Source organism: Nymphaea colorata, chromosome 11, assembly GCF_008831285.2.
Source record: "Nymphaea colorata isolate Beijing-Zhang1983 chromosome 11, ASM883128v2, whole genome shotgun sequence".
In the NCBI taxonomy this organism is placed as follows: Eukaryota; Viridiplantae; Streptophyta; class Magnoliopsida; order Nymphaeales; family Nymphaeaceae; genus Nymphaea; species Nymphaea colorata.
In genome coordinates, this window is record NC_045148.1 from 16,845,627 (window position 1) to 16,858,896 (window position 13,270).

The following is a 13,270-nucleotide window of genomic DNA, read 5'->3' on the forward strand; positions in this document are numbered from 1 at the left end:
CAAGCAAGTTCCATCTAGCTCGAATCATGCATCATCAACCAGCGTTCAGTATTTAATTTCGAAAAAATCAAATTGGAATCGAATTCAGGTTGTAAAATCACATTTTGGATTCAGTTCCGGATTGAATTTGGATTCTGAAATCAGATTTCGGATTCAGATATGTCTTTCCTTCATTGGCATTTGAATCCAAATTTGAATCCGAGTATATGAATATCCAAAAAAACAACATGGTTAAGGATATATTAAGCACGTGAAGTTTTTAATATGTGCTTTTTTCATTTTTAACATGAGGAAACCACACTTAGTATATGTCGCCATCTTCTCTACAATAGTATCTTGAATAATGTTTCAGCCATGTTTTTCCGCTGTAGTTTAAATTACATCCTTCGTCAAAGCTGCCGTGCTAAAAGATAGCTTTTGTGTGTATATGTATCTTTGTATATATGTGTCCTCTCATTGGCCTGTCCTATTGAGAAATCGTGTCAAATAATGTGAAAAGCGTATAGCCAGCAGATCGTCCGTAGGATTATGAGCAATAATGATTTTGATGTAGTCTTAGTTGTACAACTGAAACTTTTTGGCTTAGTTTTAACCGTTTCAAGTTTAATTTACCTTTAGAAACTTTGTGATTAATAAACCCATCCCCCTCATTTGCAATGTTTTTATGACATTAATGCATGCTTTTGTTGTCATGGCTAGGAGCCCTCCTCAGTCACATACCTAAATTAATTAGTGAAATTGGCTTATATCGAACTTATAAACTGATTGTATAATTTCTTTTCTAAAAGATGCTACCAATTGGCAAAATTAAACTCAAGGATTAATTTCGTGCACATGAGTCAGTTTCAATTATAGGTTTCGACGTCAAGCAATCCTCAAAAGCATTGGACCAAAATTACTTGTGAATCTCACGAAAAGGAAACCTCTTCGTTCTCGTTTGTTCAGCATATTCTCCCATCTATTTGAATTATCAACTAATTTAACTATTCAACCAAAGCTGGATTTGGAGGCTGGGAAACAAAGGGTGCCCACTTGATATCTTTTCTTTTTAATGTTTACTTACTTATAGCCGCCGTGGGCATAATACCTCTAAGGTATGGTATTTTTCTTTCTAACTTCAAGTATTGAAACAAATTAACTAAGAAAGCTATAAAAAAAAAAATGTATTTTATTTCCGGCCCTTTCTTTCTTATCAAACGCCTGAATATTGTATAAAGGCGACTTTCATCTTCTTTTTGGCCGTGGGTAATTGAGAAATTAAACCTTCTAGAAATTACTTATATATTATTATTGGTCAAGGTCGCCTTCTTTGGAGACAACTACCCTGATGTGATGGGATGATGATGTGAAAAAAAAAAAAAAAGTGTGTTTTGAAAAGATTTCGTGTAAAGTTGAAAGCGAGACTATTTGAAGAAGCTGGTTATATGTTCAGGTCTGTACATGATCGCATGTGCGGGCAAGGGCATCTTAAAAGTAGGCCAGGGGCCACATGTCATGCATCAGGAGGAAAGGACTGTGTACAGAGTCTACCCTCTGGTATATGTAACCATCTCTCGGCCACCACCTCATGTCTTACGTAAGTGATGCTAATAGTGAGAGGGAAATGCCTTTTGTGGGGCTTGAGAATATTTTCTCAACTTGAAAAGCTATATAAGGATGTTGATTGGCTTGGACATTGTAGTTGACGTCTCATTGAATTCCAAATTTAATTAATTGGCTGAGTTTGAAAAAATCATTAGTAACTCGATGTGAATTATTGTGTAAGAAATTTTCTGTTAATTCATATCCAAGTAACCTTCAAAGTTAACTAAGCAGCATTCGAATGACTCAATATGGTACTTGCTCTATCAGATCCCATTCATCCTGTGAAATGAATAAGACGACATGTGATTAGTATACCTTCATCCCTGAAATGATCGGACACAAAATCTTTTTACCTCATGGGGTGGTAGAGAAGAACGGGTGCTTCACCATTCATGTGGCGGAACATGTGAATCAAGGGTGGGGATTGAAAGGAGGAGGCGATGAAGGGACCGAAGTTTGATCTCGAGCAGCTAGCACAGAGCGTCGGCGTTGCCTCGAGGGCAGTTTATGAGGAAATTGTGAGCGATCATTTCGGCAGACATTTTGGAGCAACTGTTCCAGAGGTTCCCAGGCAAAGTGTACCAACACTTCACCTCTCTTTCTGATTCCATGCCTTCGCCTCCACCAACTGCCTTCTTTGTTCTGCAGAAGAAACCGCATTCTGCTGCCTGAGTCCTCCCCCTCTTGGTCTCATGACGGAATCAAAGCAGATCAAGCAAGTTCCATCTAGCTCGTATCATGCATCATCAACCAGTGTTCAGTATTGAACTTCTATAAAATCAAATTGAAATCAAATTCGGGATGTAAAATCAGATTTTGTATTCCGATTCTGATTGAATTCGGATTCTGAAATCAGATTTCAGATTTGGATATGCCTTTTCTTCATTAGCATTTGAATCCCAACTTGTTATACCAAAAATCAATACAGTTAACCATATATTTATTTTTTAATATGATCTGTTGACATCGTATGAGTTGAATTAGTATGAGTAAGTGGGAGAACCCATACATAGTTTGGTCTTGCCAAACGATAAACGTCACATAAACAATGTTTTAAAACATTAATCTCATGCAGTCATCTACTCGCCTCCAATTGTCTTCTTTCGATCGAAGGCTTTGAATTTCACAATGCGAAGGAAATTAAAATTTTGATATCACCATTAAACGAGTTTGATTATTTTGCTTATGGAAAATAAATTAGTTAAATTTACATGAAGAAGAAGTACATCATGGACTAGCTCAATATTGGCGGACAGCATGACACTTCCAATATCAAAGTTCTGTCAAGAAGCTTCACAAGTTGGTGATCAAGATCGAACCCGTTACTTTAACTTGGGACACTCTTGATCGAAGGAGTTCCTCATGTGGTACATATCTCTTCTTGAAACCAATAATTTGTCTTGGGAGAATCAAAGACTCTCGGCTGCAATTCAAAACTTGGAGCTCCTCTATATTATCAAAAGAATTGTTACAGGCCTATAGGCCTATAACCAGGTTCGTCACTCGAGCCCAAGAGTCATTAGTCACTACTTTCAAAGGTACTAGTCGAACAACAAAGAATAATGAATAATTTATCGTATTTTTAGGTCAAAGAAATCATAAAATTTCATGGACTGAGTGAAGCACGGAAGCACTTCCATTGCATCCTAATTACTGGAATACAAAAGCTGAAAATAATTACGCACTTGAAGTTTTTAATATGTGCTTTTTTTCATTTTTAACGAGAGGAAACCACACTTAGACACCTTGATATGTCGCCATCTTCTCTACAATAGTATCTTGAATAATGTTTCAGCCATGTTTTTCTGCTGTGGTCTAAATTACATCTTCCGTCAAAGCTGCCGTGCTAACATATAGCTTTTGTGTGTATATGTATATATGTATATATATATCCTCTCATTGGCCCGTCCTAATGAGAAATCCTGTCAAATCATGTGAAAATCGAGCAGATCGTCCGTAGGATTATGAGCAATAATGATTTCGACGTAGTCTTAGTTGTGCAACTGAAACTTTTTTGGCTTAGTTTTTATCTATTTCAAGTTTAATTTACCTTTAGAAACTTTGTGATTAATAAACCCATCCCCTTCATTTGCAATGTTTTTATGACATTAATGCATGCTTTTTTTTGTCATTGCTAGCAGCCCGCCTTAGTCACATACGTAAATTAATTAGTGAAATTGGCTTATATCGATTAAGAAGAATATAAACTTAGAAACTGATTGTATAATTTCTTTTCTAAATGATGCTTCCAATTGGCAAAATTAAACTCAAGGATTAATTTGGTGCACATGAGATTCTAAGAAATTCTGGATAACAGTATAATAAGTTGGAAATTTCGTCAATTATCTATTTTCGAAAACACCACTTTTCTATAGCTAACTAAGTCTGACATTTGTATCAAGAGATCTTGAGTCTATGAAATTTATGTCATCTTGCTTTTAGCGGCCAACCTGCAGTTGGATTTGGTCTAGAGTTCTTTGTCTGTTGTTCTATGGACGGAATCAAAGGCATAAAAGTTGTGAGATTGCTGCCATGTTCTGTCTCAAATTCGTCTTTCATTCAACAATGACTTATGTTGCAGCTATTAATCTTGCGTTTGAGTGCGAAGAATCCGGTTTATACCGCTGCTTCAATATGTAAATGCAGGAAAGCAGGATCTTAAGTGTAAAAGACAAGAGTAAATCATGTGATTCAGGACAAACTCAATATTCCGGTTCATATGGGCAGGATACGAATTGCCGATCTAGGCTGCTCGGTTGGTTCTAACACAATCTACGCGATGCAATCTGTCATCGATGCAGTCTCGATCAAGCTCAAGAGATTAGCAGGTGATCATGAAGACGCACCGGAATTCCAAGTCTTCTTCAACGATCAGATGGGAAATGACTTCAACTTACGCTTCAGCTCCATCCCTTTAGTCCAACGGTACTTGGTGGCAGGAGTCGACTGTTTCCCCGAGCCAGATGCAATCAAAACCATAAATTAACATACAACTTTAAAATTTTAAAAGCAAAAAAGAATCAGCGGAACAAAGATGAGATTCTCGTGCATCTGGTTTGTAAAGCTTTTTAGTCAAGGTTCACCAGATTTTCACAAGAAACATGGGAGAAATTGACAATTGTTGATGGAAAAAACATGCGAGAAATGGGCGAGGACGATGCAATACTTTTCTCATGACAGCAACTGTTCACTGATGTATAACCTGCGCAGAAAATTTTGACTGACTCCATGTGCCCATGTCAGTCAAACACGTTTATACTCTTTTATATATAGGAAACTAAGAAATCATAAAATTGACATCATAAAACATGTTTAGCACAGTACAATACAAATATTTATAGAAGACCATTAAGTCGTATGTTTTATAAAAATTTCACTAAGGCCGCATAAAGGCAGTTAGAACTATCAGCTCAATTTAAAATATTGAATTCCCAACATGTAATCAACTGGGTACACAAGGATTTTAGTTTCAAAAAAAGGAGGAAAATCATTGAAGTAGATGGCCATGTCCGTTATCGCACACCATGAATGGAGGAAAATCATCGAGTAGACAGACGGCCATGTCCATTATGTCACCATGAATGGTCACATGTGTCTCATCATTTTCAATCCAAAATATGCTTAGGGGGCGGAGTCAGGGGAGGCTCGCATGGTCTTGGCCTCACCTTAAAAAAAATAAAATAAAATAAAAATTTATATGTAAATTTTTGAAAATTTTACTTGTTTTAAATAAAAATTTTAAATATGCCATTCTATCATCAATTCTAGAATTATTCAGTTCTCTAGTAACGCCATCTGATGGCTTCGCTTCGGATGGACTGCTTTGATCTTTTTTTTTTTTTCCCACTCTCTTTCTACCCATTATGTATATAGAAGGTGTTTGGTAACAAGGATTAATATTGTGTTTTTTAGGATGCAGTATTCTATAGATATGTCCTAAAAATAGGAACACATTCACGCGATGTTATAAGCTTACCAAATGGCTTCACATTTTTATAAGCTTAGTTCGTACGAAAGAGCGTCAAATTAAGGGCTGCTATCGCTTAAATTATTAATTATTCCAACTTCATCCTTGGAAATTGGGCGTCGCCATTGTTTGTTGAATGCTGATGTTCAGTCCTCCTACATGGCCTCCCGTGTTAATTTTTCAGTCTACATAATTCCACAAGCTTATATAGTACGTAAGGATCTCTACGCATTATATAAGTTTGTGGAATTATGTAGACTGAAAAATTAACAAGGGAGGCCATGTAGGAAGACTGAAAATCAGCATTCAACAATGACGACGCCCAATTTCCACGAATGAAGTTGGAATAATTAATAATTTAAGCTTAATGTCATCATCGAGGTTGCTGCTTTCGATCGCCATTGCCTTGAAAATCAGATGCTTCCATGTATCGAAAGCCTAAACGATACGACATATTATCAACAAAATAATAATATTTCAACTTTTACTTTCTCTTTCAGTAGTCTGAACCTGACTCCTCTTCGTAAAATATAACCCTGCATCTCTCCCAGTCACCCGATCGAATCAAACCTTCTAATTTTTTAAAGGAAAACTTGGGCCAGAATTTTTTATTACGAGAAAAATAGCCGGAATCATTTGTTATATATTGTCTAGTTGGTTCCATTCACTCACCAATTTGTTTTCTTCCTCCAAATTGTTGATTAATAATGCGCCGGCATGTACGCGCCCATGTGCAGCTGCTGTCGATAGTGAAAAAGTTAGCCACCCTTCAAGATGCAAAGCTGCATATACCAAACATATTGGTGCATAAAATTTAACGACAAAAGTGCTCCTCTTTTACACAGAAAAAAACAAGAAATGAAATGACTATAAAATATACGTTTTTTTTAAGTTACAAAAACATTCCCTTTTTACTACGTAAGTAAGCGGTGCACGCAACCTTCAATAACCAACATGCCAAGCTTGTGCAATTGACGTGAAGATCATATAGTGATTCTCGGCAACATCAATGACTTGATTATAGGCTGAATTTTATGACGAAAGGCTTTCATTTTTCCGATAAAAGGCATGTCATTCCAAACACTTGCCATTTTTTTAGGCAATGCAGAGTTGGTGACAGGGACAGAGCTAAGGGGAGGGTCGCATGGCTCCACCTTTTTTTTTTTAATTCATATGTAAATTTTTAAAAAATTTACTAAAAATAATATTTGGATTTGTGTCAAGAAAATTTAACTCAGTGGTGTTTGTGTCAAGAAAATTTTAAAAAATTTAAAGAAACCAGCAACGCGTTAGCGGAGGCAGATACCAAATAAGTACAGATATAACACTGTGCACCACGTGTTAAATCTAAAAAATTCTACAAGAAATTGTTATGAATAGTAGCTGACGCGTCGTAAAGGCTCTATAAATTTGCCTGCGAGGTGGAATCCATGCAAGTCACCAACAAAGCTACCAAAGCAGATCGTGCCTTGGAACACAGTCGGTGAAGGAGAGAGCTCAACAGGAGATCATGGGCAAAGGAGGAGCAATTCCCATGGTTGGTGGCCGTGGCGGTAACAGCTACTTCGACAACTCTGCGTTTCCAGTATGTAACTAATTGCCCTCTTAAACCATGCACTTGTCATGAAATCAATGGCCTGCGAGAGCTTCACCTGCAATTCTTTGTCTGTGTTGTAGACAGGATCACAGGCATAGAAGTTTTGAGATTTTACTACCATGCATGTTCTGTCAAATCTATCTATCACATTGACTTTTTTATGATTATTTGTCCTGCTTAGAGTGCCAAAAAATCTGGTTATTTGATCTCAAAATTGCCAACCAGCTTAACCATCTCTGTTTACAGACCCTGCCAACAGCTAATAATCAGAGGATTGTTTCGCTGAGGAAAATCTCACGTCTGAAGTTTTCCATGTGCTTGTCACCACTAGTTTTTGAAATAGGCCCATTAACAAATGAGATTAAATAGCAGAAAACGAGCAAATGATTAATTATATATACATCTTGCCAATATTTGTGAAGACTGACGATATGGTATGACCAATGTCTTACATTAATCTAATAGAATTCCCTCACGTGTACAGTTGTCAGGAATGTGGCGGATTAATGGGTACCTTTGATTATTCTGAAATATTTTAGTTATTTTTTTGTATTTTTTCTCCAAAAATAATGTCTTCTTATATTTTTGCTTGATTCAGAACCAATTAAGCTGAACCTGCTGAATCGGCAGAGGTACCATTAATTTAGTTTAGGGCCTGATTTTCACAACACTGCTTCAATATGTAAATGCAGGAGAGCAGGATTGTAACTGTAAAAGACATGGTAAATCAAGTGATTCATGACAAACTCGACATTCCAATTCATATGGGCACGATTCGAATTGCCGACCTAGGCTGCTCGGTTGGACCTAACACATTCTACAGCATCCAAGCAGTCATTGATGCAGTCTTGATGAAGCTCAACAGATTACCAGGTGATCATGGAGAGACACCAGAATTCCAAGTCTTCTTCAATGATCAGATTGGAAACGACTTCAACTTACTGTTCAGCTCCATCCCTTCAGACCCACGTTATTTAGTGGCAGGAGTGCCTGGATCGTTCTATTCGCGACTCTTTCCTCGAGCATCAATCCACTACGTGAATTCTTCATTGTCTCTCCAGTGGCTCTCCAAGGCCCCGGATGGTGTGGCCAACAAGGGAAGGGTGCACATCTACGGCGGTGGCCAAGATGTTTTAAATGCTTATTCCTCGCAATTCAGGAGTGATATGGAACAGTTTTTAGGTGCGAGAGCTGAGGAGCTTGTGCCTGGAGGACTCATGGCCCTGCAATTCTTGTGTCGCCCTCAATGGGTGGCGCCAGATGCAGCACGCCATGACTTGTGGTTTGCTTTTCTCGAGCCCCTCCTGCAGGAATTTGTCTGCGAGGTATGTTCTTGGCTAAATCCTTCCGTTTTTCATTTTCACCTTTCGATCCTCACAGATAAGAAAAAACAAATGCTCATGAATGGTTGGCTCTAAATTGGATTTAAACTCTGAATAATTTGAAGATTCATTTTTGTCGACGTCTAAATCAGAACTCTCCCTTTCCTGGTTTTAAAGGGTAAAGTGAAAGAAGAAGAGCTGGGCTCGTTCCAGGTGCCAATTTATGCACCAACCCTCGCAGAGTTCAAAGAGGCGGTGGAATTGAACGGCTGCTTCACCATCCACGTTGCGCAGCTTGTCAATAAAGGGTGGGGGCTGAAAGGAGGAGGGGACGAAGGCAGTGACATTGATCTTCAGCTTCTGGCAAGCGGCATGGGCGAGGCCGCCAGAGCAGTGTTCGAAATCATGGTGAACAATCACTTTGGTGGACAGATAGTTGAGGAGCTGTTCCAGAGGCTCCCAAGCAAAATCTACCACCACTTCACGTCTCTTCCTCATATGCCTGCACCTCCACCAACTGCCTTCTTTGTGTTGCAACGAAAGCCTCATTCTGGCTAGCCTCTTTCTTTCCTTCCCCAGCTGTCTGCTCCTTTCTGTCATGAGGTACTGTGTCGACTGTTATTTCTCAAATTACGTTGACAGTATGTGATCCATGAAAAGTACTGTGACCGTCAAATGTACAACTACATATTATGTGTACCGTCCTCATGGAAAATACATATGAAAAATCTATTTAGTAAATGAAATTATCATATGAAATTTGTCTCGTGAATTATCTAGCGGCTTGTTTATGTATAAATTTATGGTAACAAAGGCAAGGATGCGGTAAGAAAGCAGAGAAGGACTTGAGCAATTAGAAAGCCAAAAAAAATGGTGGAATTCACAAGTAGCAAGGCGACATGCATCCAACATATGTGGCCGGATCGAGGCATTCTAACTTATATGCAACTGGTGTTCATTTGTCTTCTCTTGAGAGAAAAAGAGGGACAGAGAGAAGGGGGAAGGGGAGAGGGAGGAGCAGAAATTTGCTCAAACGTATACCAATAAATAGCCGGTTTGGCTAATGACAACTCCAACACGTTATACAAGAATTCACATTACATTTTACTAATTATGGGCTGTGGTGGGTCTAAATTAACACAAAAATCAGCAAAACACAAAAGAAAAAAAAAGAATTTGCTGCCTAGGGAGCTTCATTTTTCAAGGATGTGCAGGTTTCAATGGATGGAGTCTCGGACCATATTTGCTAATGCCTTATAAGAATAAAGATGAATATGACAAAAAGGTTTCACCTGAATCTTCTCCTGAGGAGCTCTAAGAACTTTAGCTTGCTCTTTACGGAGGGCGCTTTTCAGTCTTTTGGCTTTTGCCACCCGTGTCGGTTTTTACTTTGGTTTGCCTTTTTGGTGACTTATTAATATATTTTGTCGATGAACATTTTAATAACGATCCAGGGCCTACATGAATATGTATTTGAGGTGTTAGATCCATAAAAAAAATAAGAACCGAAGGGAGAGGACAATTTTTTTCTCTAATGGCGTCTGCTTTTTGGGTTCAACTCGCCAATGTGCAGTCTCTCATCTTTTGCTTTTGCAGTTCTTTACAGTACTTTATGTGCTTTCCACAAGTATTGAGTGGCATGAACCATGCCTCAAGGAGCGAAGTGCGATTGGGCAGTATTGAGTGGCATGAACCATGCCTCGAAGTGCGATTGGGCAGTAAGGCTGTGCAAGCAGCCTTCTGGCCACTAAGCCTAGGCACCGAGCTAGGCTGCGGTTAGGTACCCTGTACCCGGCCCTACTCAAGCCCGGATATGGGCCGAGAAAAACGTGACCCGAGCCGGCCCGACTTGTTATTGGTCTTGGTGGGCCCGATAAGCTCGGATTGGGCCCGATAATGGTTTTTTTTATTTTTTATTAATTTTTTATATATATTTATAATATTTTATTACCATTAATTATTTTTTATGTATTATTTTATATTAAAAATGTGCCACTAGTGCTTTGTGCAATTGACAAGAGGGCTTTGTTCTGACATGGCGTGGATTTTGGCCTTCTTGCTCCTATAGCGGAAAGATGAAAGAAAATATTTTTTTAATATAATCGAACCGAGCTCGAGCTCGGGTTTTTTGAGTCGGGCTGGGCCCGGGCCCGAGTTTCCCGATGCCCAAGCTTACTGGCCATAGACGTTGTCACGATTCGTTAAGTTTACTTCTTTGGACTACAAATGGTAGTAAGCTTGACACTCGAATGAAATGGTATACTGTAGGTTTACCCAAGTCCTGAAGCAAACCAAAAAAGCTTGACACTCGAATGAAATGGTATACTGTAGGTTTACCCAAGTCCTGAACCAAACCAAAAACTTAGAAGCGTAAGTGTATAGTATTGGGAAACCAAAAACTTAGAAGAAGCGTGAGAGTATAGTATTGGGATTTTATTCAAAGGCAGTTACCCTCAAATAACTTGAATATTCGAAAAAAAAAACGGTGGCATGAACCTTGAAAGTTTCCTTGAAGAAGAAGAGGTATAAAATGATTTTTGTTGTGGTTGTCTAGTTGGATTACTCATGAATACCGCCACGCGAACACGAATCAAGTGGAAATGGGGATCTTGTTATTAAGCAGTGTAGATGTTCTAAAATCTATTTAGATATGAACTGGTTCCCACAAGCGCATTTTAAAAATCAAGAGATGCGAGTCTACCACATACAGCTCCCCATGTTCCCAGATGTTTGTACCATCGTTTGAGTGTAGATAATACACTTGTGCCTCCAGTCCTGCAGTTTCAAGGTTAGGTCACCCCCTGAAACTAATAAAAATTCTGTCAGTATTTTGTGTAAAACAATTTAATCAAACCGAAGACACAGTTCCCATGACCCTTTATCTAATAGACTAATGGGGGTGTTTGATGAGGCTCGAAATTTGGAATTGTGGAATTAAAATTCTCATTTTTGATGGCATGAGAATTGCGTTATCAAACAAAGAATTTTGATTCTGGAATTATAAGTTCATTTTTGAATCAAAAGTCTGAAATTGTGATTCATTGTGATTCCAAAATTTTAGTATTTTTTCATCTTCCTTTTATAACACATGTCATGATGGTTTTAATTCATCAATTTTAGAATTTCAATTCCCGCTTGATCAAACATGTTGCTTTCAATTCTGGAATCAAAATTGCACATTATCAAACCAAAGGGAAACTGGAACTGGAATTTTCATTCCAATTCGAGTTGGAGGTGGAATTTTGCTTCTAGAATTTTAATTTTAGAATCAAAATTCAATTCGTCAAACACCTCCGCTGGAAAAATTTGGATGGGTATTTCTAGAATGATGGAATTCATTTCCCATGTTTCTGCCTCCCATGGTGCACCACCATTAGGCTGTGCTGGTTGGAGTTCAGGTTTGAGCCTCTAGAGGCCCTTTGCCTGGATCCAGAACATGACTGAACTGGTGGATCCAATCCCAATCTGACCATTGTGATCGAGGTCCATTTTAATTGACTAGCTAACTTTTTTCTTTCACTAGAAGACAAGCTGAAATGCACTGAATCTAAAGGCAGCTCTGCAACATTTTCTCAACTGCCATAAAGGTGGTAACATGAGTCCTGATTTGGCTGGTAAAGTTAAGATCAGGAGGAAATCAATGGACATTAAATTGTCGACAACCAATGAAGACAGAAGTTTGGCTTCTTTGAACTTTGAAATTGTTTATTATGATGGGCCCCAATCTTCACCATCTTTGATGGTGAACTGCTGCCAAACCTTCGCCCATCAGCTTACTGTTAATGGCTGAACATGCTCATGGAATTCTAATGTAGATAAACCAACACATGACCAAAGAAGAAAACCAATATTATATATGATCAAAATGTGCCAGAACCACCTCCATTCCTTTTCAAAGGACTCCCCTGGATGATTTTTCACAACTTAAAGGAAGAGCCCTGCTCCAATCCATGCTTGCCTTGACTGTTGGATGATAAAACTCCCTCTCTCTTTCTCACTCATATGGGGAACTCCCTTTCCTGCTCACCAATTCAATTCAATTCTTCACCAAGATCTGTCAAGGTTGTGAATACTGAAGGAAAGGTCGAGGAATACATGCGGCCGGTCATGGCTGCTGAGCTAATGCTGGAAAACCCTCAGCACTTCCTTTGCGATGCCCGTCACCTTCACGCTGGTCACCGGATTCCGGTGGTGCTAGCGGACCAAGAGCTCGAGCAACAGCGAGTCTACTTCCTCTTACCCATGGAGATGCTCTACTCTGTCCTGTCCCAGAAAGACATGGAGTCCCTCTCTCTGAAGGTCTCCCCAGCTACAAGAAGGATTGGCTTCGGGGGCATTTTCCCTATGCTGGGCGAGTCCTGCATATTCCCTTCTCAGTGCAGGTCAAGAAAGAAAGATGCCAACTTGTTGGCAGCCCCTGTATGCTTAACAAGGCAGAGGTCTTCTCAGCAGTGGAGACCCTCGTTGTATACAATCGTGGAAACTCCAAGAAGGCTCTGACAACTATATATGGTTACCACCATCCTTGTGATTATCATCAATGCCGCCAGCATCGCCGTCATCATTGCTTGTTTGAGATTGCTCAGGTTCACTAAATTGCTTTCATGTAATTGGAAGTGTTCAAATTAAGCTGCTCTCTGCAATAGATCAAAAGCTTAACCCGTCACAATTTTCTGCTTCTACAAATGGCCAATCATGAAAATGGAATTATGGGCACCCTTGATTTAATCATACTTTAAGAGCTTAGAGGCTGAATATCATAGGTGTGATTCTTAGTCTCTGAATTTCAACGGATTTAAA

At 38.9% G+C, this 13,270-nt stretch overlaps 2 protein-coding genes across 2 annotated transcripts; both read left to right on the plus strand.

Moving 5' to 3' along the window:
• The first annotated feature begins 6,999 nt into the window (after positions 1 to 6,999).
• LOC116264755 (farnesoic acid carboxyl-O-methyltransferase-like) lies at positions 7,000 to 9,174 on the plus strand. Its single transcript, XM_031645131.2, has 3 exons — positions 7,000 to 7,136; positions 7,841 to 8,473; positions 8,648 to 9,174. Exons 1-3 carry the CDS (start codon positions 7,062 to 7,064, stop codon positions 9,026 to 9,028), a joined length of 1,089 nt encoding a protein of 362 aa, XP_031500991.1. The 5' UTR covers positions 7,000 to 7,061; the 3' UTR covers positions 9,029 to 9,174.
• A 3,202-nt stretch (positions 9,175 to 12,376) lies between these two features.
• Positions 12,377 to 13,129, plus strand: LOC116264826 (uncharacterized). The gene has a single exon (XM_031645236.1). It carries the CDS (start codon positions 12,473 to 12,475, stop codon positions 12,968 to 12,970), a length of 498 nt encoding a protein of 165 aa, XP_031501096.1. The 5' UTR covers positions 12,377 to 12,472; the 3' UTR covers positions 12,971 to 13,129.
• Positions 13,130 to 13,270: the final 141 nt, after the last annotated feature.